General features: G+C 38.3%; 1 protein-coding gene across 1 annotated transcript in view; it reads left to right on the forward strand.

Annotated features, from left to right (window-relative positions):
- The first annotated feature begins 1,545 nt into the window (after window positions 1-1,545).
- EMB2763 (ribonuclease II family protein) overlaps window positions 1,546-24,179 on the forward strand; it is a 39,958-nt gene continuing 17,324 nt past the window's right edge. The window contains exons 1-13 of the mRNA XM_010272214.3: window positions 1,546-1,702; window positions 1,798-1,935; window positions 2,466-2,623; window positions 2,720-2,775; window positions 4,381-4,503; window positions 10,069-10,199; window positions 10,331-10,571; window positions 11,024-11,180; window positions 16,822-17,062; window positions 17,268-17,424; window positions 17,573-17,641; window positions 18,562-18,687; window positions 18,773-18,825. Of these exons, the coding sequence (XP_010270516.1) occupies window positions 1,649-1,702; window positions 1,798-1,935; window positions 2,466-2,623; window positions 2,720-2,775; window positions 4,381-4,503; window positions 10,069-10,199; window positions 10,331-10,571; window positions 11,024-11,180; window positions 16,822-17,062; window positions 17,268-17,424; window positions 17,573-17,641; window positions 18,562-18,687; window positions 18,773-18,825 (1,704 nt within the window). The 5' untranslated portion in view covers window positions 1,546-1,648. The remainder of the gene's footprint in view (window positions 1,703-1,797; window positions 1,936-2,465; window positions 2,624-2,719; window positions 2,776-4,380; window positions 4,504-10,068; window positions 10,200-10,330; window positions 10,572-11,023; window positions 11,181-16,821; window positions 17,063-17,267; window positions 17,425-17,572; window positions 17,642-18,561; window positions 18,688-18,772; window positions 18,826-24,179) is intronic.

Consider the following 24,179-nt stretch of genomic DNA (forward strand, 5'->3'; position numbering starts at 1 on the left):
ATTTAAAACCAGCCCAAATGAAATTGTTATCTTGGTAGCAGGTCAAAGTTCAACCTTTTTCGAGTCATATGTGTGAATTATTGATCTCCTAATTAAATAATAAAAATATAAAATAAAAAAATATAAAAACTTTGTAGAAAACATTTTAACACATCTCTAATATTTTTTATTAATCATGTTATGTTAAATATTAAACATGATAAACAATAATTGTTTGTAATTTCTTATTGGTGATGGAAATAAAACCCAAAAATCAAAATTAACACAAAAGTAAAATTGTTTCCTTGCTTGGTGGTAGATAAACAATTCAACCTTTTAGGTTAAATGTGTGAACCTATGAAATAAAAATTAAATAATACAAGTAAGAGAAGATAAAAACACAAAAAACACAAAAAATATACAAAAATATATAAATTATGTAAAATACATTTGGGCATATCTATAATATTTTAATTAATCATATTAAAGAAAAATAAGTGTGGCAAAGAATAATTCTTTTTATTGATGCTAGAAATAAAATACAAATTTAAAACCAAACAAAAAATGGAGTTGTTTTCCTATTTTGCGGTCAATCAACAATTCAACCTTTTGAGTGAAAGCACCAACCCTTGATATCATAAATAAATAATAATAAAAATTTAAAAAGATGAAAACACACAAAAATATAAAAAATACAAAAAAATTGTAGAAAACATTTGGGCTATCTCTAATCCCATATTTTCATCACATTAATCAAAAAATGTGGCAAATAAGAATAGTTTTTTTTTTATAGATATAGAAATATTAAAAATTTGGAAGTATATTATTCAATATCATTATCGTAAAAAATTATCACGTGTGAAGCATGTGAAAATTTACTAGTAAAATAAAATACATGAAATCATACAAAGTGTTGTACACTTGGGTGGATTAGAAAGTGATCAATCTTTGTAGGTTTGAAAGAGATCACTATTCTACTAATAAAAGCAAGAAGGGATACCAGGTTTAATAACTACACCACGTCAAAGAAAAGAACAATAGCTTCCAATGTTTGCAAGAAAGAATAAGGAATGACAATAAAAGAAAGAAAGTGACACAACAGTACTAAAAGCCAATGAGTCAAAATGAGCGAAGAATTTTAAAAGTGTCTAGGACTCCAAGGTTGTTGATAAATTAGGGTTGAACCCAAAGTTACAGTTATACATAAGTATAGATTCTATATTATTAACGTATGGGTAAGTATATACTAGGTACACCATCAGAATGAACTGAAACAATTAAAAATTTAAAACCATTGTTAGGTTCGGTTGTTCAGTCTGGGCTCAAATTATTTAAGGTTTAGACCCGGCCCAGTCCAAACAATGAAGAAGCCCGATTTTTTTTAACACCCAGGCCCAGTCCGAGGATAAGAAATCCAAGCGTTTTGCCCGTGTAAAATTGAGGACTGGATCGGTCCTCGGGTCCAGGTTGGAGTTCGGCCCGTTCAAACTGGCACCCTCACATCACAACTCACAAGAGTCACAACTGAAGCAACTTCGGCAAACCCCAGTCTATCTCAAAATTCGAAAAGGACCCTTTTTTGGAACTAGAAGTATAAATAGCTAAAAGTGAAGTGCTCGTTACGGGAAAGAGAGAGCGGTTGCTCTAACGCGCGGCAAAGCAGCGAAAGATGTTGCAGAGCAAGTCGTTTGTTAGGAAGACAAAGCAAGGCAGAGTACTAAAGGTCAGCTCGACGTTCAGTCTTTATTTTCGAAACCCTAGCCCTTTCTTTTCCTCGCCTTCGCTTTGAACCAATTAGGGTTTTCCTCGTTGTTTCAGGTTGTAAGAGAGCATTATCTCAGAGACGATATCTACTGTGGAGCTTCAATCTGCAAGGTCTGCGATTCTTCAGCTGCTCGTCTTAGTTCATCTGCTTCTACGATCCTCGTTGTCGATACCAATGTTGTTCTCAATCAGGTTTGTTCAGACTTCACTCTGTTTCGAAGTGGCGTTTTTGCCGTCAAGTTTCTGCTTTTAGGATTCGTTTTGGATGTTCTTTGTGGTGCATATGTAATAGAAAGGAACAATGCAAATGTAAAAAGTATTTCTTGAAGGCCCTCAGTAGAAAAAAACAGAGAATTAACTAAAAGAACAAGGAATTTCATGAAAAACATTTTATCTCTAGTATTCATAAAAAAAAGAAAACACATTATATCTCTAGTAACAAAGCTGAAAGATTGAAACAAGAGCTTTTGTGTTGTCTCAAATTACTATTGATTTTTTTGGTTGTTCTGGAGGTACTCTCTACATGATACCTTTCCAAATTCAGAATTAGTAATCTCTCTCTCTCTCTCCCCCCTTCAAAAAAAAGTAATCTCCCTCTCGGAGTATCTGAAGCAGAGTGCAGAGATTTACTTTATGGAGGCTGATCCAAAATAGTATTACTTTTTTTTGTTCAAATTGCTGGTTTTATTCTTCCTTTTTAATCGGACCTAACTTGTTTTCAGATTGACTTGCTTGAGAATCCGGCTATCGATGATGTTGTTGTGCTATCTGTGGTTCTTGAAGAGGTGAAAAACAAGAATCTTTCTGTTTATAACAGAATTCGTGCCCTTTGCAGCAATTCTCTGCGGAATTTTTTTGTGTTTTCAAATGAACACCACAAGTAAGTTCATTCTTATATTCTAATGAGGAGTAATATCTGAAGAATTATAGTTCTATTTTTGTTGCTGTTGTTGTTGATGATGTTGATCTTTTATAGGGACACCTATGTTAAGGCCATGGTTGGGGAAAGTCCAAATGATCGGAATGATAGAGGTATTTTGTTTGCTTTGCTTTTCTGAATCTACTTAGTTGACTAGGAGGGTGTTTGGTTTCGTTTACGTTTATTCAGTAAACGTTTTGTACTTGTGACTGCAAAACCGAGAAACACATTTAATGAGGGCGTTTATGATACATAGGCACCATTAGGCACCACATCAGCAAAATGCCAATAAATGCCTACCCGTTTCAGGAAGCTCCAAAATGAAGCTTCCTGAAACGGGAGAGGCGCACAGAAACTGAAGTTTGCTTTTGCAAACTTCGATACACACAAATGCAATTAATGAGGCATTTGCTGATGGGGCGCCTATGTGGCACTGTCAATAAACGTTTACTCGGTAAACGTAAACAGAACCAAACATATACTAGATTGTTATTATACAGAGAAAGAACAATGGAATAGAATACACACACACAAGTTAATAATTATTTTGTGATGGGTAATTTCATAATCATTTTCAATTGTCATCATTCTTGTTTTTTTGGCGGTCTGGTATTTTCAATGTATCTAATTGGGGAAGGGAAGTTCCAGTGTAGTTATGATTGCCTGATGAGATGCAGGTGCTTTAGGCTCAGATAACAACTCAACTCAACAAAGCCTCATCCTAACTACATGGGGTTAGCTATATGAATCATGTTTTTTCATTCAGCTCTATCGAGGGTCATATTCTTTATCATATTGTGAGTCCTTAAATAATTTCTTACTACCTAAACCCATGCACTTTTTAACCTTTCCTTGGTTCTTTTAGAACCATCAACTTGCATCAGGTCACTTCTTACTAGAGCAGTAAGTGGCCATCATGCATGCAGCCACACTTCTCTCTTTTCTAAATTTTCTGGTAATCTCAGTATACTTTATTTATTTCTAATTCTTACTGGTGTGGTAGATGACCATATGTATCCACCAATGTTTATTGCCTATTGGGGCTACTTGCTCTCATTTACAATCCTATACAAATTTTATTCCCTTTTTTTTGCTTTTGTCCTTTGTGACGTTGCAGTTCTGCTTGAGGCTCTTTTTTGTTAGGGAGAGAGATGGTTAAGGATTTTTCCTTTTTCTTTTTTTTAATAAATGAGATGAATGATTAAGTTTGATGTACATGCTTTGATTCCTTTTATTTTTTAAATTAGTATAGATCCTGTTCTCAGAATTTGGGACAAAAATGGGGTTCTGGATTAGGTAACTCTGGAAAGTAGGTTGTGTAAGCTACGGTCATACTATGGGATCATTACCCTATGCTAGTCCCTGATATATGGGTCTTGGGAGGGTGGAGTGGATATGGACCTAACCTTTTGCACTGTTTTGCACAAAAACATATTTCTCAGACTCAAACCCATGTTCTCATGCTCATCAGCCCAAGATCTTTACCACCACACCAAGCAATGGCCCCTTGTGTTCAGCCAATTCATAATCAGCATCCTCCTAGCCTTGTCCCAACTATATAGGGTTGGCTACATGAGTCCTGTTTTGTCATTTCCATTCTGTTTAATGCCAATTGAGGACATTAATTTGTTTGTTTTTCCTTAGCTTTTAAACCTCACTGTGGTGCTTGTGAGCTATTTTACATGTTTCCAATTTCTAACATTCAAAATGTGACTCAGCAATTCGGGTAGCAACTCAGTGGTACCAAAATCATCTTGGTGGCAGTATACGGGTATTACTTATTACCAATGACAAAGAAAATAAAAGAAAAGCCACTGAAGAAGGCATTTCTGCAGAGACAGGTACTTCCAAATCATATTATTAATTTTTCCTCCTCTGTTTAGTTTGTTTAAGCAGTTGGTCAATAACTTTGATAGATGTTAGGTTCTTGTGGCAACCAATTTCTGTTGCTTTCTAATCTATAATATGATCATTAGTGGACTAACTAGCATTTCTTTTGGTTTGGTAATTGTTTTGCAATGGTAAAAAACTGATCTGCTTTCATTCCATTGCCAATCGGCATATTTATACAGTAAGCTGTTGCAATAAATAGAAAACATCTTCCTAAATCAATTCCTATAATTAAGGGACTAACTATTTTAATCCCCATATTTAAGGGATTATACTTTTCCACAATCCTAGGAATACATATTCACACAATTCTATTTTTACACAACTACCAAATATAGATGCATTCTATTTTTACACAACTACCAAATATAGCTGCTAACTACCAAAAAATGTATCTACACCAGTAACCCCACGTTTTCCAACACTCCCCCTCAAGTTGGTGAGTAGAGATCCTCCATTCCCAGCTTGGCTATAATTCTACGAAAGTCTGTACTATTGAGCCCTTTAGTAAGTACATCAGCCAGTTGTCCTTTTGTAGATATATAGGGAGTGCAAATCAACTTGCTGTCCAGTTTCTCTTTTATAAAGTGTCAATCAATTTCGATATGCTTCGTCCTGTCATGTTGAACAGGATTGTGAGCAATATTGATGGCTGACTTGTTGTCACAATATAGTTTCATAGGCTCTTCTCGTGGAATCTTCAAGTCTTCTAAAATTATCTTCAACCAGAGCAATTCACACACTTCTTGTGCCATAGCCCTGAACTTTGCCTCTGCACTTGACCGAGCCACTACATTTTGCTTCTTACTCCTCCAAGTGACTAAGTTTCCTCCCAAGAAGGTACAGTAACCAGAAGTGGACCGTCTATCTATTGGAGATCCTGCATAATTGACATCTGTATATGCTTCAAGAACCAGTCCCCTATTCATTTTGAATAAAATTCCTTTCCCTGGATTGGCTTTCAAATAGTGCAGAATTCGATGAGCAGCCTGTAGATGAACTTCTTTAGGATTATGCATAAACTGGCTTATTACACTTATAGCATATGCAATATCTGACTGTGTATGTGCAAGATAAATGAGTTTTCCAACCAGTCTTTGGAACATCTCCTTGTCTACACTTGCATTCTCGTTGGCTTCTCCAAGTTTATGATTGGGATCTATAGGCGTGGAAGCTGGTTTACATGCCATATTTCCTGTTTCTCTCAAAAGATCAACAACATACTTTTGTTGAGAGATAAAGATGCCTTGTTTAGAATGTGCAACTTCAATTCTGAGAAAATACTTTAATCTCCCCAAGTCTTTTATCTCAAATTCTCTGGCAAGGCAACTTTTCAATGCTTCCTTATCCTTTTTATCATTCCCAGTAACGATTATATTGTCCACATAGACTAATAGAGCAGTAACTCCCCCTGAGGCTGTGTGTTTGATAAACAATGTGTGGTTACCTTGACTTTGCTTGTAACCTGTACTAAGCATCACCTTTGTAAACCTTCCAAACCATGCCCTCGGAGGCTGTTTGAGACCGTATAGTACTTTCTTCAACCTACAAACTTTGTTCCCCTTAATGCCTTCTCCAAAACCCGGTGGAATGTCCATGTATATCTCCTCTTCTAGATCACCATGGTGAAACGCATTCTTTACATCAAATTGTTGCAAATCCAATTATAGTTAGCAGCCAAAGACAACAACACCCTTACTGTATTCATTTTAGCTACTGGGGCAAAAGTCTACTAATAATCTACCCCATAAGTCTATGTATATCCCTTGGCTACCAGTCGTGCTTTGTACCTTTCTAATGACCCATCAGATTTGTACTTAATTGCGAACACCCATTTACAACCTACAACCTTCTTGTTGCTTGGTAGATCCACAACTTCCCACGTGTTGTTCTTTTCTAGTGCCTCCATTTCCATTCTCATGGATTTTCTCCACTCCTAATTAGAAAGTGCCTCGACTAGAGTATTAGGAATTGGAATGGTGTTAAGGCTGGCTAGAAAACTTTTATGGGATTTAGAGAATCTTTGGAACGACACAGATTTAGCTAAAGGGTACAATGGGCGTTTGGTACATTCTCTGGTTCCTTTTCTCAAGGCAATAGTTAGGTCATACTCATACTTAGACTGTGAAGGTACAATTTTAGGTTCTGAACATCCCTCAGTTCTAGGATTAGGAGTTGAATCTTGGACTTGCACAAGTTGAGGATTTGGATTTCTTTTCCTAGAGTAAACCTGCATATATCTCACATCATCATGCACATCATTGGTGGGGTTAACAGTGTCTGGATTTGGTTCAATGGTCGGGTTGTTTGACTCTTGTTGAGGCTTGGAAATGTGGGGCTCAGAGGAATGTGACTCAGAAGGATGTGATTCTTGACGGTTGGATGACTATGAGGAGGGTAATACATCTAGGGAGGGTAGATCCGAGGCTTTATCTTCCATTAGTGAGGGCTCCCCTTGAAGATAAGGTTGAGTGAAAAAGGACTGTCCCTCCTCAAATGTGACATCGATGGAGGTGTAGAATTTTTTGGTGGCTGGATGATAACATTTATAACCTTTATGAGTTGGGGAATATCCCAAGAAGACACACCTGATTGCTTCTGGATCTAATTTTCCCTTATTATGGACATGAACAAAGGTAATGCAACCACAAATTCTTGGTGTGAGATTATTTGAGGTTCGAATATCAGGGTAGAATTGAGAGAGGACTTGTATTGGCTTCGGTTGTCAAGAGCTTTAGATGGTAGTCTATTTATGGTGTATGCAGCAGTAAGGACAGCTTCCCCCCAATATTGTTTTGGGACCCCGTTTTGAAAGAGAAAGGCTCGGGTGGTTTGCAAAAGATGGCCATTTTTCCTCTCAGCTACCCCATTCTGTTGGGGAGTGCTAACACAGGAAGATTCATGCACAATGCCTTCTTTCTGAAAAAATGGGGACAAATTCTGATTAAAATAATCTGTAGCATTATCAGATCGAAACCTTTTAATTTTCACACCAAACTGAGTTTGGACAATGTTATGGAAGTTGGGAAGAATGGTGCCCACATCAGATTTAGACTTAAGAAGAAAAATCCTTGTGACCCTAGTGCAATCGTCAATAAAGGTGACGAACCATCTAGAACCAGTAATGTTGGGAATTCGAGAAGGACCCCATATATCCGAATGAATCAAATAAAAAGGAGTTGAAGATCTTTTATTGCTGATTGGGAAAAAAACCCTTTTGTGTTTAGCAAATTCACAAACATCACAATGAAAGGTTTCAACATCAATCCCTTTAAACAAGGAAGGAAGCATTGTTTTTAAAACAGGAAATGAAGGATGACCGAAACGAAAGTGATGACACCAAATTAAATCTTTATTGGAGGTAGATAAGAATGACTCGTGTGTGACATGCATAACAGTGTGAGATGGTTTGCTGGTTGCTTCAAGGTAGTAGAGTCCATCCCTTTCCTTAGCAAGTCCAATCTTCTTCCCCGAAACCTGGTCCTGAAGTACACAGTAAGAAGGAAAGAACACAACATTGCAGTTCACATCCTGGGTGAGTTTATATATAGAGATAAGGCTAGTGGATAACTTAGGAACATGAAACACATTTTTAAGTAATAGGGATGGAGTAATCTGAATATTCCCAATTCCTGCCATTGTGGTGAAAGAACCATCAGCAACAGAAATTTTTCTACTACTAGGACAGGGTGTATAGGTGAGAAAATGTAGTGAAGAGGGTGTCATGTGGTCAGTAGCTCCAGAATCAAGAATCCATGGAAAAACACTAGCCGAGACATGTAATCCTAGAGATAAAGACTCACTTGAGAGAGCAAAATAGGTAGAACCACTTCCTGGTTTCAAGGATCTCAGGAAACTCCTTAGCCTTTCAATTTCTTCATCATTAAATGGCCCCTGACTTGAGTGTTCTTGCTGCGGGATTGTGGAGACATTATGGGCCTGTTGAACTGCTTTCGAAACTCCTCGATTGCCCCATACCTTGCTGGATGTGGGAGGTTTCCCATGAAGTTTCCAGCAGCGATCTTTTGTGTGTCTGGGAGAGGTTATCGTTAGAGTCACGGGTGGTTGTGTCACGAGCCAAGTTGTGATTGTTCTCACCCTTTGAACCACTGTAATTTCCTTCCCTTGCCACCATAGCAGAACCTTCGGGATCTTTAGGTTCAAGCATGATTCCACGACAGCTTTCCTTAGCTCTGACAAGGGCTATAACTTCATTCAATGGAGGCACTTCTTCTTTGCCGAGAATTTGTATTCGGACCTGATCAAATTCAGCATTCAGTCCGACCAAAAAATCATACACCCTATCTCTTTCAATAAAATTCTTCAAGATCACAGCGTCATCGGGGCACTTCGTCTCAAGAACCCGATAATGATCAAGCTGATGCCACAAATTTTGCAGCAGATTTGCATACTCTGTAACACTTCTGCTCCCTTGTTTGGCTGCCACTGTCTTCACTTTGACCTCATAGACACGAGCAACGTCATGAGCTTTGGAATAGGTTTGTTGGACAGCGTCCCAAATAGCCCTTGTAGAGGGAAGAAACATACAAGTATCGCTAATCTCGGGTGTCATTGAACTCCACAACCATGACATAATCATGGAGTCCTCTTCGTCCCAAGCATCAAAATTTGGCTCGCCCAATTTTGGCCCTATTCCAAGAAGGTGACTAATTTTTCATTTTCCCTTCTAATAGGTACGCACTAGTTGAGACCACTTCAAATAGTTCTGGCCATTCAGTCTATATGTTGCTTGAATATTCTGCAAATCACCGGTGTGAGGATGAAAATTCGTTGCTCCTTCATCAGTTTGGACGGGAGCACTTGTTGCAGTCATGTCGGACATTGTCAATGGAGGAAGAATAAGGCTAGCGGGAAAGGAGTATAAAGAAGGGGGAAAAGAAACACTGCTGGTTACAGATCAGCACTGAAGGCCAGAAAAACACGAAAAAAACTAGCAATGAAGGCCGAAAAAAAATTCTCAAGGTTGGCAAACCTAGAGCTCTGATACCATGTTTTGCAATGGTAAAAAACTGATCTGCTTTCATTCCATTGCCAATCGACATATTTATACAGTAAGCTGCTGCAATAAATAGAAAACATCTTCCTAAATCAATTCCTATAATTAAGGGACTAACTATTTTAATCCCCATATTTAAGGGATTATACTTTTCCACAATCCTAGGAATATATATTCACACAATTCTATTTTTACACAACTAGCAAATATAGGTGCATTCTATTTTTACACAACTACCAAATATAGATACTAACTACCAAAAAATGTATCTACACCAGTAACCCCACGTTTTCCAACAGTAATTTTGTTTTTCGGAGTGGTTCTTGTGGTGTGAGATTTGACAATTTGGAGTTGGGTGAAGGGTGTTTATTTCTTCTCTCGGGTGACTTCATGTCACCTTTCTTGTGCCGTCTTTTTTATTTTTATCAAATATTTATTTTACTATAAAAATGTTTACTAGCGTTTAAGGTTCACTTATGATGCACTTTTCTTCTTTCAGTTGAATCATATGTAAAATCACTTGGTCAGCCAAATTTGCTTGACCTGCTTGTGCATCCTACCTCTGAAGATGTGGGAATGGAGGAAGTTGAGGATCTGAGGCCTTCGAAAAGAAAGGTCATTTATAGTGAGGTATTTTTGGCTTCATGTTTATGTCCATTTTAACAAGAGTATGAAGTTCCCATGTTTGGTTAACAATGAGTTGTTTTGTAAATATTAGATGGCTTTACAAATTCTTCTTGGTTCTTCACTCTGTTTTACAGCACAAGCCCATGTCAGAGATTACTTCTGGTTTGCATCGTGGAATCTACCATCAAGGAAAACTTCGTGTTAATCGTTATAATCCATTTGAAGCATATGTTGGAAGTGAGAGTATTGGTGATGAAATAATTATTTATGGTCGGGGTAACATGAATAGGGCATTTGATGGTGATATAGTGGCAGTGGAGCTCTTGCCCCGTGATCAATGGCAAGAGGGGAAGTCTCTATCTATAGCAGATGATGGTATGTTACTGTATCTATAGATTTTACTTGGAATTAAATTATCTGTACGCATGTGTGTAGACACACTCATATATGTTCATATGTGTAAATAAATACTTTTGTATGTTATGAAGACAACCCTTAAAGCCAGCATTATAGAGAGTTTCCTCTTTCTTTTGTAGAAAAAATGGTTTAGTTGGTCTTGATAGTTTGAAGGGAGAATGGCTCTACTGTTGTGTATTTTCTTCTAAGATTGACCTTTCTTCTTAAAAGTGGGGCAACTATTACCACATAGTGGAGTTAGGGTTGTAATTGGATGAAGTATAGGGGAAGTATCCTTTTGTAAGCATGATTTAGGTTTGCAGAGCAGTATTACCTGCTTAATCTGTGTATGTTTTGTCTGACGTAATATTATAGAATATCTTCTTCCCCTCTATTCTCCTTTGGATAAACTTTCCCCCCTTTTCTTTCAGAGGATGAGGAAGAAGAAGATGTACACTTGGTCCCAAGTAGTGCTGATGATGCTCCCAGAAATGCAAATGTAGTACAAAGTTCTGCAGGAGATGTGAATCCCATTTCATGTCGTCCATGTGGGCGTGTTGTTGGTGTTATCAAGCGAAACTGGCACTCGTAAGTTTACTTGAATTGTTGGTGTCTAATGAAATACATACATGACAGATTGATAAAGTACATAAATTGTGATTCTGACATGCATTTTTTTGTTTCCATTAAGTTATATGCCTTAATGTAATATCACCTTTCATGGGTAAGTCACCTTTCCCAAAATGGACTGTCTAATGTACTTTATTTTTGTGGTTGTTTTACCAGAAATTTCTATCGTATGCCCTTGTGTGATTCCTATTGAAGCAAATATTTTGGGGACAAGGTCCCTCTCAACTCTAATAACCGTCAATCTTAATGGCTTTGAAACCCTAGATAAACTAGCAAAGAAAAGTGCCTTGGTACTCCTTTCTATCTGAAGACTTTAAGATATTACACTATTACAGGTGTTATCCTCCAAAAAACCTGACCCCTAACGGATAATGTTCTGCTGTAGTGGATCTTTCTAAGACATTGCTTTTGGGTTAGTGCTGTGGATAGGCAAAGGGGTGCCATTGACATTCTCTGTAGTTATGACAGAGTGCATGTTGAAGGGAATTTTCAGGTAGTGATTGGTTTGATTGAGAGATGGAGGGGATGGTTTTTAGTATTTGATTCTGCACTTTATTAGATAGATCATGTCTTTGGTTACAAGAGTGAATATCTTGCTCCAATAGGCCTGAAAATAAGCTAATTCCCTAGCCAAATTCTTGGCTAGGGAATTACTGTACCAGGGGTTACTGTTATTGATATGTTTACTGGGTTTGTACCCAAAAAATGAATATCATGGACCTACTTTTGGCTAGGGGATTACTGTACCAGGGGTTACTGTTATTGATTTCTTACTGGGTTTCTACTGCAAAAGTGAATATTGTGTACTTTATTTTTCATAGCTCATGCTCCTTTTGCCATTTTCTTTTTCTAGATGGTGTCGTCATGCTGCATGTTTATTTTCATTTTACACATGATAATTCATGCAAATGCTTAGAGTTAAAAGTTATGGATGCCGTTTATTTTCAAATTTCTTGTAGTATGTACTGGGAAGTATTTATGATGTTATCAAAATGTTCAGCAGAAATATCATATTTGTTGATTGTATACTTTTTTGGGTATAAGTGGGTGTTACAAAGTAATGTTGCTTTGTTGTTCAAGCATGGCCAATCAAAAGTGTAGTGTTAATGTGAGCAATTTTCTTTTTATGAAGACATGGTAGGTTGTGCTTTAAGGTTAGCTGCCACCGACCACCATCTCCGTCGAGTTAAGATCGGTTGCTGGCCGGTCGTCCTTCCTCTGTTTATCCTCTCTTCTTCCTTTTGTTCCTCTTCTTTTTCCCCTCTTCTCTCTTCTTCCACCCCTTCTTTCTCTTCCTCTTCCTCTTCCTCTTCCTCCTCCCCTCTGTCACTTCCACAGCTGTTAATACCACTGGCGGTCAGTATTAGCAGATCCTCTTCTTCCTCCTCTCTCCTTTCTTCTTTCTTCCCCTCTTCTTCCAAATCTCTGTCCAGCTGAACAGAGCCTGGAATCTGCTCTCTTTCAAGTCTTCCACTGCCACTGTGACAGCAGCCGAACAGAGGTTCTTCCAAACCTCTGCCATTGCCATTGTGAATAGGGGCGAAACTGAAAATTTTGACCGATTCTAATTTTCGCTTACAGTTGAACCAAATAGCAACAGTTGGAATCCGATTCTGAATCTTGTCTGAACCAAACATGCATCGGGAATAGGTGTCCGGTTCTGATTCCTGGGGTTTCTGATTCTGATCCTGACCGTGAACCAAGCAGACCAACTGATGTTTTTCTAAATTGTGTTGGCTTGTGTGAGTGCCTGTATGTGTTATATATGCTTCCTAACTGTTTCGACTGGTGCTACAGTAGTCCGAACCAGAAAGAGAAGAAGAAGAAGAAGAAGAAGAAGAAGAAGAGAAGAAGAAGAAGGGTCTGTTGAAATCTGATGGGTTACCCATACAGTCGACCCCCTTAATCTATATTAGACTCTAATAATCTTTACAAAGACAAAAATGCCCTTACTTAAGTGTGGGGCAGAGTAACTTTAATAACACTGCCACATAAGCAAGCTACTTAACAAACATAAGAAGATTAAACTACCCCTATTCGGCACACTTTAACACTCCCCCTCAAGCTGGAGAATATATGTCATATAATCCCAGCTTGTTGCATAGATAGTTCACTTTCCCTGAGCTTAGAGCTTTTGTAAACAAATCTGCCCACTGGTCATTCGAGCCCACATGTTCTGTATTTATCTCTCCAACAAGAACCTTCTTTCTCACAAAGTGGCAATCAACCTCTATGTGCTTTGTTCTCTCATGAAAGACAGGATTGGAAGAGATATGGAGTGCAACTTGGTTGTCACAGTACAATCTCATAGGTTTATCCATGTGAAACCCAATTTCTTGTAGGAGATTCCTCAACCACACTAATTCACAGGTGGTGTGGGCCATGGCCCTATATTCGGCTTCAGCACTGCTTCTGGCCACAACCGTTTGCTTTTTACTCTTCCATGTCACAAGATTTCTGCCAAGAAATGTGCAATAGCCTGTAGTAGATCTTCTATCATTCACTGAGCCTGCCCAGTCTGCATCTGTATACCCAACTACTTCAAGTTTTCCCCCTGGTTTATACAATAGCCCACGGCCTGGAGCTCCTTTCAGATACCTCACAATTCTAAGGATTGCATCCCAGTGAGGTATACAAGGGTTCTGCATGAATTGGCTCACTACACTGACTGCAAAGGAGATGTCGGGTCTCGTGATACTCAGATAGTTCAGCTTTCCCACTAGTCGTCTATACCTTCAAGGATCTTCAAATACTTCTCCTGTATCACTGCTCAACTTAACATTTGGTTCTGGAAGAGGTATATATGGAGCAACCACCTGGGTTTGTTGCTCAGGGGGAGGTTGGTAAGGTGTGCAAACTGAAGAAGGCAATTTATGGGTTGAAGCAATCTCCACGTGCTTGGTTTGGGAAGTTCAGCGAAGTGGTGAAGAGTTTTGGAATGAAGCAATGCCATGGTAGAGGAGTAAGGGAAGTCTGAAGTGCAATTGAAGATCCACCACCGTCAAGGTAATACAATCCACCAGCTTCATGCCCCCCACCAATCTTCTTCCCTGTCTTGAGATCCTAAAAAACACAAGTGGGAGGAAAGAAGGTAACAAAACAGTTAAGAGCCTTGGTTATTTTACTAACAGACATAAGATTGAATGGAAACTTAGGTACATATAAAACAGATGATAAGGGGACAGAAACCATGTCAACATTACCAACACCACAGATGGGAGATGAGGACCCATTGGCAAGTGTGACAGTTTGTGATGTGGAGGTTTCAGAAAGAGAAGAGAACACACCTGGAGTCCCGGTCATATGATTTGAGGCTCTAGAGTCAATAATCCAGGAAGGAGTTTTAGATGACATGCAAGCAATATCTGATTGGGCAAGTGTGGCAGTGGTATGCTGTGAAGTAGTTTGAAGGAACCGTTCATACTCATCACGCGGTACACTCACCATCTCCCTCCCAGAAGTAGATGTAAATGTGGGAGGAGTTCGGCCTGCCAGTTTACTGTCACTGATATCAACCTCGCCTGCTACAACATGATTAGCCCATTTAGAGGGAGGGCCATGTAGGTTATAACAGAAATTCACTGTGTGTCTTTTCCTACCACAATGAGTACACTTCCTTGTAGAGTTATTTTTCCCTCTGCCACGGCCTCCCCCTGAGTCACGGCCACCCCGACCAATCATGGAATTGCCACGGCCTCCTCTGGGAGCATGACCACCCCCTCTTGTACTATGTCCACCTCCTCTAGTTGTCACAAGTGCTGATCTATTAGACTTTGTGGGGTTCTCAGTCTGTCCCAAAGAAATTCTACGAAGCCTTGAGAATACTTCCTCAAGTGTAGGAAGAGTAGAGCCCCCTAGTATTTGGGCTCTAACTGGTTCATATTCCGACTTCAGCCCCACTAAAATTCTTGTAACATCTAGTTGTTCCCTTTGCTGTTGCTGAACTTTAATATCTGGAGTGAGGAGATGATAGACATTGAGTTCATTCCTTATATTCTTCATGCAGGCATAGTACTCTTTTAGTGTTTTGGTTCCTTGTTGTAAATCAAAGTACTCCTGATAAAGCTGATATACCCTTATTGTGTTATCTTGTCCAGAATATAGCTTCTTAGCATACTCCCATATATCCTTAGCCGTATCAAGGAACATGAAGTTGGCACTAATTTTGGACTCCATACTATTCCACAACCAAGTCATGATTTGAGCATCTTCTTGTTCCCAATCATTAAATCCTGGAGAGTCAACCGGTGGCTTCTCATCTCTTACATGCTTTACTTTCTTCTTTGCCTTGAGAAAAACTTCCACTGATTTAGCCCATGGAACATAGTTCTCCCCATTCAGCTTAATTGAGGTCATTTGTACTCCTAGGTAGTCGGGGGAAATAACCACACTAGGTTTCTGATCATTGTACCCATCTCCTATTGGTGCCATTGTACTCTTTCACAGTTGCCTCTAACCTTACTTCTCAGCTACAAGCTGCTTGATGTTGTTCACAGTTTGATACTTCAGCACCTACTGCAGCCCCTAAACACAACAGTGGGAGCACACACTTGTTCTTATTCACACTACTGCTGACTTCACACACCCACGACTCACATAAGCATCAAATTACCACTCACTAATCACAAATAGGCCCTCTTACAACCACTCAATAAAAAAATGTGCATCACAAGCACCATAACACAGTCAAAACTGCTACACCCAGTTCAGACTTGTTTAACACACTTAAGAGGGCATTACACAACCACAAAGAGCTCGGCAAGGTCACTGCATTCCACCTTATACCACTTGGCCACTTACAGCAGCCCTATACCATTCGGCTACTGCACACACAACCCTTTCTAGGGCAACAATGAACCTAGTTCTCTAGGTTCCAATCAATACTAACAGCTTCTTGTAGGGTTTCTACCCAGAAATACCAGTAATACTAGAAGAAGAGAAAACCAGCCTTCTTTTGAGAATATCAACCAACCATTCACTGCTGAAGTCACTTTCCTTGCTGAAAAAGGTTATGCGCAGTAGAGAGAGACGAGCTGTGATGTTTCTGACCTAGGGTGAACCAGTTCTCTCCATTGACTGACTAGAAACGAAGGAGAAGAGTCACGAACACCGCTGAGGCGCTTTACCAACTGAAGTAGGTCAGGAGCATGGCTCTGATACCATGTTTCGACTGGTGCTACAGTAGTCCGAACCAGAAAGAGAAGAAGAAGAAGAAGAAGAGAAGAAGAAGAAGAAGGGTCTGTTGAAATCTGATGGGTTACCCATACAGTTGACCCCCTTAATTATATTAGACTCTAATAATCTTTATAAAGACAAAAATGCCCTTACTTAAGTGTGGGGCAGAGTAACTCTAATAACACTGCCACATATGCAAGCTACTTAACAAACATAAGAAGACTAAACTACCCCTATTCGGCACACTTTAACACTAACCATGTTAATTTCTACCATGTTTTGGACTTGACAATCTTTGATTATTTTGTATTTTGTATTAGAATGTAATGTATACCTTTCTGCTGATATGATTTACTACTTACTAGTGATTGATTCTGCAACCGAGTTTGTCATTCCTTATTTAAACTGAGATAATTTCATGCAGTTATTGTGGGTCTTTGGAGCCAATGCCTATGCCTGCAGCTAATGGTGGTGTTGCACATGCTTTATTTGTGTCCAAAGATCGCAGAATTCCTAAGATTCGAATTCAAACACGACAGCTTGGGAATCTTTTGGACAAGAGAATCATTGTGGCTGTTGATTCTTGGGATTGTTTATCGCGATATCCTTCTGGTCACTATGTAAGGACCATTGGGGAAATTGGTGACAGAGATACTGAAAGCGAGGCAAGTATTGATTGTTTTATTTTCTTCACCATTTCCTGATAAACAAATGTCAATACCTTTTTGAGGGCTTTCAAATTGAATTCATTTCTATTCATATTTAGAATATGTTTTCTTTCCTAAACTAGCCTGTCCCTAGAAAAGATGATTGATAAATCATTAGAAATTTGATAGTTTTTACTGCAACTAATCTCTATTTATGCTTCAGGTGGTTTTAATTGAGAATGACATAGACTCTAGACCATTTTCTGCTCAAGTGTTGGCTTGCTTGCCACCCTTACCATGGTCATTATCCTCGGAAGATCTCGCAAATCCTAACAGACAGGATTTGCGACATTTGCGTGTTTTTAGTGTTGATCCTCCAGGTAAGTGTGCTACACATATTTTGATTCTATTTGTTTATATTATTCTTGCATATGACCTGCTTGCTATATTTGTATATTTTGTATACTCTTAATGCTTTTCTATGCTATAAGTTAATAATGGTTACCATGATGCCTCTGGTTGGTTTAGGATGCAAGGATATTGATGATGCATTGCACTGTACAGCTCTTTCAAATGGAAACTTTGAAGTGGGAGTTCGTATCCTCCAAACAATTGATTTTCATCTCCATTAAAATTGGCATTTTGATGGAACCTGATTGAGATTTTCCATGAAAACCTTAGTTGGGTTGATATTCTGGTGAAGTTAGAGTTTGTCAATACTACAACTATTGGAAAAACGGCTGATAGTTTTGGAGAGGCAGATAGTTTTGTTTTACCCATAACTATGTTTATGCACATGCATGCATGTACATATATGCATATACATGCGTGCATGTATACATACTTATGCATGTATGTATATGCATTTCTCTAGTGTTTATTCCAGTTGGGAGCTCTTATGCGGCTACTGATTATAGCTTTATAGCCATGCACTGCACATTGCTGCTTTATTTACTGCAATTACATTATAGGTACAATACTCTTTAATTTTGGTGCTGTTTGGCAAGTCTTTTTAGAAAGATCTTCTAATAGCTCAGATGGCCAAAAGACATATTGAGCTTTTGGGGTCTTATCTTTAAATACAAAGACTGTTTGGTAAGCTGCTCGGTTTACCGGGCTTTTAAAAATGTGTTTAGAGGCTATTGATCTATCACGCAGAAAGACCAGAAAGCTTCATTTGAAGCTTCTTGAATTCGGCGTTTTCGGTCTTTTTGCGTCTTTCTGCACACATGTCTTCTCATCTTTTCAGCTTTTGGTTATCAAATGGAAAAAGACTGATTTTCAATCTTTCGAGCTTGTCGAAGCCTAGAAGCCCAGGCGGAAAGACTTGCCAAATGCCACCTTTGTTTACTAGTCCTCTATTTGCAACTTTTGACCAAAGTTGACACTAGAAAAATGTGTAGCAAGACTAGCTCTTTCATTGCCATGGGATTCAACCATTTGTGCAAGATTCTTTTGACATTCTTGATTGTTTACACATGAATATCTATTGTTAATATTTAACAAAATGTAATTAGATATTGCTGATGTAACGAATTTTGTTCACCCTGGTACCCCACTTGATGATGAAGCTTCACAGAGGGGTACATCTGTTTATCTTGTTGAGCGTCGAATTGATATGCTACCAAAACCCCTAACAGAAGGTATTTTTTCTTTGCTTTGGTAAGATCTTTTTTTAATTTTTTATTTTTTGGCTTCAAACCTTGTAATATAACATTCTTCTTGCAGATATATGTTCTCTTCGATCTGATGTTGAGAGGCTAGCCTTTTCTGTTATTTGGGTATATGTTTCTTTATTTAATTGAGGATTATCTAAACTAGATGTGGTAGTTGTAGTTTTTCTTTTTGAGCAGTAGCCAACACCTGCATTATTATGTATGTATAAATGTTTTTTTGGTAAATCATATGTATGTATAATTTGTTCAAGTAAAAGGGTTCTTGCTTTTCTTATCGATAGAGAAAGCACTTCACATATATTCCAGGGATGAATAGAAAGCATATGGCATCAAGGATTGGCCACTCAAATACTTGGGCTTACCTCTAGGGGGAATTCTAGAGAGGTTATTTTGGGATAAGGTTGTGGAGACATTTTCTAAACAACTAGCAACATTGAAAAAAGATTTACATATCAATGGGGGTGAGGTCACTCTCATCAAATCTTTTTTTTAATCTCCCTTCTATTTCTTTTTCTCTTTTTAGGTCCTGATCAAAGAGGTGAAGCAAATTGAGAAAATAACAAAAGGACTTTCTCTGGGAGCTGGAAACAAAGAAAAAGAAAGATTATCTAATTAAATTAGGGAAAGTTTGCAGAGCCAAAGAAGAAGGTGGTCTAGGTATGGGAGGCTGTATTCTTGGGGAACTAGGGGATTTGGTAATTGTTAATATGTAGGGGAGCTACTATTAGGAGCCCTTGGAATGGGGTGAAAATTTTTGGAAGATGGTGGTGAAATGTACCTTTAAGGTTGTTATTCCCTAGGATTTTTGCCTTGTCAAATAAGGAAAACAAACCAATTTGTGAACTGCCCCAGTGATAGGAATCAGTCAGCACCCTTAAAGACTTATTCTAGAAAGAAGGTGTTACAATAGGTCCTGATATGGCATAATGATGGTACTTGGGGTTTGGACTGAATTGGACAGCAGGGGTATTATTGTCATATTGCAATTTTCTTTGGGGGTCCATTTATAGGGTATACTTTATTTATAGTTTGTTTATGTTTAAGGTTTCAAAGTCATTGAATAAGTAGGATTGAAGTCATTGAGTTTTCTTTGAATTGAAATGGGATAATGGTAGTTCAGTTTGAGTCCTAGGATTTTTTTTTTTTGATAAATAGTCCTACTAGGATTTTTATGAGTCTAATAGTTTGACTCCTGGAGTTATTATGAGTTTAGAGTCTATAAATATGTATGGACGTTTTACACAAAGATCAATGAAGTTTCTTTTCTTAAGCTTATGCTAATTATACTCAGTGATTCTCATACCATAGAGTGATTCTAGGTACCCCTTGAGTGATTGCTGGTATTATTATCTCTTCTTTATCTCTCTATTTCCTTTCTTATTCCTTCAAGAAGTCACTTTATTCATCAACAATCATAAATTTTTTATCAAGAAGGCTAGTCCACATTCTCTAAGGCCTGGAATTGGGTTAGTCCTACATCACCTAGATGATTTCCATGGGAGGGGTGGCATGAGATTTGGGATTAAGAAGAGTATTGAGATAATGAATCTATGGAGGCTTCAAACCTTTTGGCATTGACAAATGAATTTGGTCCCTGTATGTATCATTGTGAAACTTCTTTGTCCACCTTTCAATCCCTTAACACAAACCTTTTCCTGTAGGAGTTATTTGGAATTTTCCCTCTCCCAGTGTTTTAAAAGCACAAGGAGTTATTTGGAATTTTTCCTCAATTGCATTACTTCAAGTAGCTAATGTGATGTAAAACATATTACATTCCTGATTCTAATAAAATATCTTCAAATAGGGGGTTCTCGAGGCTTTGGTGAGCAAGCGAACCAGAGCGGAGTAGAACCCCCTATTTGCTAATGTTGTTCATTCATTCATTCATAATAATAAAATATCTTCTTAAAAAGCAATTAAAATTATAAAATCATTATTTTTTATATGAGAATTAAGAATTTAAGACCCTAAAATGGACTTGTTTGGGTTTGCCTTGAGGGGTGTGGCATGGGGGTCTAGGGGTGGAGCTCCTGGCCTAGCTGCTAGGTTCAAAAAAGGCAAAAATGCATCAAATTTTCAAAAGGTGCACGCCTGGGTTGAGGTGCAAGGCGCATCATGCACACACCTAGGTGTACTAGGCGCGCACCTTTTGAAAGGGCCACGCCTAGGACCTAGGCGAGGTTCATACCCTAAAATACACATCGCATGTGCGCCTAGGCACACTTGAGGTTTGCCTTTTAAATCACTGCCCTCTCCTCCTAAGGTTAAGTTATTTCTTGGGAGGTCGCATTTTAGATTATCAACACTTGTGAGAGGTTTCAATAGAGAAGGTAGACTTGGTGCCTGTCTCCTCATGTCTGTTATGCCTCAAAAGTGGGGAAAGAATTCTTGTCTTTGCAATTTTGTATCTTGGGCATGGAACCACTTCCTTTTCCTTTCTGGGGCTTCTTAGAAACCTACTGCAGGTGAGCTAAGAGCTGTTTTCAATGCATTTCCTTGCTACACAAGAAGGAAAAAACTATTATTGCACCATACTAGGGTAGCCATTCCATGGAGTATTTGGGGCGAGTAGTGCTAGAATTTTTGAAAATAAGAAATTAGAAATCTATAGGTCAATTGAGCTCATCAAAGTGAGAATGGAAATTTGGTTATTGACATGTGAAGTTAAAGGGATTTCTATGGATTATCTTTTTAGGGGATGGAAAATGGTAGCTATATGCAAATAGAAGACAAAGATAGGTATCATGGAGAACATAAGATGGATGGATAAAATTAAACTTTGGTGGATTTTGCCTTTTTTTTTTTTTGATCAATAACATCAATTTCATTAAATTAAGAGAATAGAGGGAAAGGAATACAGAGGGAGATAAAATAACTTAGCTCCCCAAAAAACAGAAAACTCAGGGAAAGCAAAGAAAATTAAAAACTAGCCCAGAAAACAACCTCCCTAGTCACTCCTTGCTTGGCCAACCCATCCGCAAATGAGTTGGCACTCCTCTTCACCCAGTTGTACTGAATCTCTATGTCCTACCCAGCCATAAGAACTGTTTTTTCTCATTGTTAAAGTTCCACAAACCACTGTCCTCTGTCTTCAACCAATTAACCACCACCTTCGAGTCACCTTCCAGAATCAAACGGCTAATATTTAGATCTTTTGCTCTTCGAATTCCTTCAAGCGCTGCAAGGATCTCAGCCCTAAGAGAGTCACCTTCTCCAATAGGGCTAGAGAATAAAGTAGTAACAATCCCTTCCTCATTCCTGAAGACTTCTCCAATCCCAGAGGGCCCTGAATTCCTTATACTACTGCCATCAAAATTCAGCTTTATAAAGCCCGAGGGGGGAGGGGACCAGAACGGACAAAGAGTCCTCTTGCATCTTGCAGTGGAAGCAATCTCTTTCCAGTTTCTTAGCAAGTCATCCATAGGACAATTTGAAAACGACTCCAAAGATTTTAGCCAGTGGACTGCTCTTATAAGGATTCAGTCTAACAAGTCTTCCAAAGTTTTTTCCTTGTCAGAAAATATGCGTGAGTTTCTTTCTTCTCACAAAGACCAACAAACCGCTGCCCTAATACACCTCCACATAGTCTTCCCTCGCTTCTTAGGCCAACTGAAAAGAGACGGGGAAAACAAACCATGGACAGTCTCCGGAGGATACCAAGAACACCCAAAACAGGAGAAAACCCACTCCCAAACAGATTTAGCAACCTTACAAGAGACCATGAGGTGGTAGCCAGATTCCCCATCAGCTTTACAAAGAGCACATCTATTAGGAAGTAAACAATAGTTGGGTCTCTTTCTTTGGAGTAAGTCTAAAGTGTTGATTCTTTCCAGGAAAATTTCCCAACAAAAAAACCCCACCCGAGGAGGAATAGGTCTGCTCCAAATTTCCTTAACTAGAAAGGACAACCCCAGGGGGGTAGGAGGCTGAGTTAAAGTTTCAAAGAAAGAAGCACAAGAAAATGTACCAGAGCTAGAAAGGGTCCAAAATCTGGTGTTTTCCTTAGCAGGGTTTAGGAAGACACCCTCAAGGGAGGCTAGCAGAGCTACCAGGCTATCCAAGTCCGTATCCCTAATTGCCCTACACGGGCCAAGGTTCCAACCAAAGCCCGAAGTGGAAGTTGAAGGGACTAAGAAAGAAGAAATGGGTTCATTTTTCAAGTCTGAAAGAGCATACAAGGAAGGGAACTTGTCTTTCAAAGGAGAATCCCCGACCCTTTGGTGGATGTTGCCTTGGTAACCTGGGAGATTGATTAGTGACAATAGGGAACCCGCTGGTTATGGAAACCATTTAAGGGTAGAGCCTCTAGCTTTAATACAAGGTTTGGGGGACATTGGCATGGAAGGATGGAGGAACATACAAGTGGAGGGGGACTGTCAAGTTGTCATTAAATTGATGGATTTGGGGGAAGAGGTGCTTTGGATGTTCAGTTTTCTAGTTAGAGAAGTGAAATTAGGACTTTGCCATCCAACCTAAACCACTCATTCGGGGGATACCTAGATACCTACAGGGGCCAATAGTTTGACAAACTCTTTACTAGGACATTGGATTTGGCATTTTTTTTTGCGAGAAGTCTATTTACCAACACGAGTTCTTGGTAACAAGGACTATAGATACTCCAAATTGTAACCTAAAGCCATTCGTGGTGTCTTCCTTGTCTACTCTACCTAGAAAGTTTACTTTTATCCTTGAACTGGTAGTAAGTTTGTCACTAAAGATGTCACCTTTTTTTGTGTCCTAGTCAAGGTTTAAAGTATCGGAAACGTAAGGTGTATCAAAAAGATAATTTTAAGAGACGTATCGGAATACGCATTGGATACGTATAGATACGGATGAAAAATCAAGATACGCATAAATATGCTAAAGAACTCAAATAAATCCTAAAAATATATTAATAACGATAGTTACAAGTTTTATATGATTGTAAATAAGTTATTTAAAAGTAAAAAAAAAAACTGTAATTTAATTGTCTATATAAAATTCAAGATATCGGGACACTTGGTAACTATTCACAAATGATGGAATAACTAAAACGTGAAAAAAAAAAAACTAAAATGTATATTGATATATATTGGTTTTAAAACAATCAATATAATTTATCTTTATATTTATTAATACATAATTTTTAATAATTAATTCTAACATTTATTGATAAGCATACACTAAGAAAAAGAGAAACTTTATTTAAAAATAAAAATGCATAAACCTATAACAAGCAAATGGGCGTGGATTAGTGGTGAATCTCTAGTTGTTGAAGCCTAATGTCCAAGGTTTGAATCTTGCTATTGCTAAGTTTATAGTTTTATACTAACAAAACGAATTTAATGAGAAAGAGGGTTATTAAATAACGAAATTAATGAGAAAAGAATTCCAATTGGGCGCTAAAATTGAAATTCAAATTTAAAATTATGCATTAATTACATGAGTAATTAACTAATTAATGAGAGAGAAATTGCACT

Source organism: Nelumbo nucifera, chromosome 6, assembly GCF_055504915.1.
Source record: "Nelumbo nucifera cultivar China Antique chromosome 6, China Antique-T2T, whole genome shotgun sequence".
Classification (NCBI taxonomy): domain Eukaryota; kingdom Viridiplantae; phylum Streptophyta; class Magnoliopsida; order Proteales; family Nelumbonaceae; genus Nelumbo; species Nelumbo nucifera.